We start from the raw sequence: 546 nt of genomic DNA on the forward strand, positions 1-546 counted from the left end.
ACATCCGAAGCTACTACTGGATCCTACCACATTGCCCCTGCACAGATCTTTCCATCCTCGTCGCCTATGAATACCTCGTCATCCCCTAATCCTGACAGCCCCCTCGCTGCGACCACCGACTCTCCCAGCATGCCGCCTCTCGCCTCGGACATCTCAGACAATGGTAGTCTTGATCATGCACCTAATCTACGACTACTAGCTAACGCCAGCGAATACATCACGGCCACAGAAGGATACAGCAGCGATCCCCAGGAGTTTGTAGTCTACAGTGATGACGTATTTCAACGACCCTCCAATGATGTTACTCGGTACTGGCAATCCATACCTTTCGACACCTCCACTCCTATTCAAGATGTCGACCCCTTGGATCGTATACTCCCTCACTTCCCTGGTGCTTACGCCACCACAGTCACTCGACCCCCTATGGGTGTTCCTATTAATGGGAATCCAGCTTTTGGATTGCGCCAAATTTCAACAACCCCACCCGACGTACTTTGAATTGCTGAACCTGTGGGGAATTGGAACCAATCCGACAAAGAATGGGAG

General features: G+C 51.5%; 1 protein-coding gene across 1 annotated transcript in view; it reads left to right on the forward strand.

Annotated features, from left to right (window-relative positions):
• Nucleotides 1-546, forward strand: part of FIBRA_09476 (uncharacterized protein) — a gene marked incomplete at both ends in the record, with an annotated part of 1,718 nt that overhangs the window by 570 nt on the left and 602 nt on the right. Inside the window, one exon of the mRNA XM_012321771.1 lies at nucleotides 46-489. Coding sequence (XP_012177161.1) covers nucleotides 46-489 — 444 coding nt within the window. The remainder of the gene's footprint in view (nucleotides 1-45; nucleotides 490-546) is intronic.

Source organism: Fibroporia radiculosa, assembly GCF_000313525.1.
Source record: "Fibroporia radiculosa TFFH 294 genomic supercontigs, scaffold49285, whole genome shotgun sequence".
Lineage (NCBI taxonomy): Eukaryota > Fungi > Basidiomycota > Agaricomycetes > Polyporales > Fibroporiaceae > Fibroporia > Fibroporia radiculosa.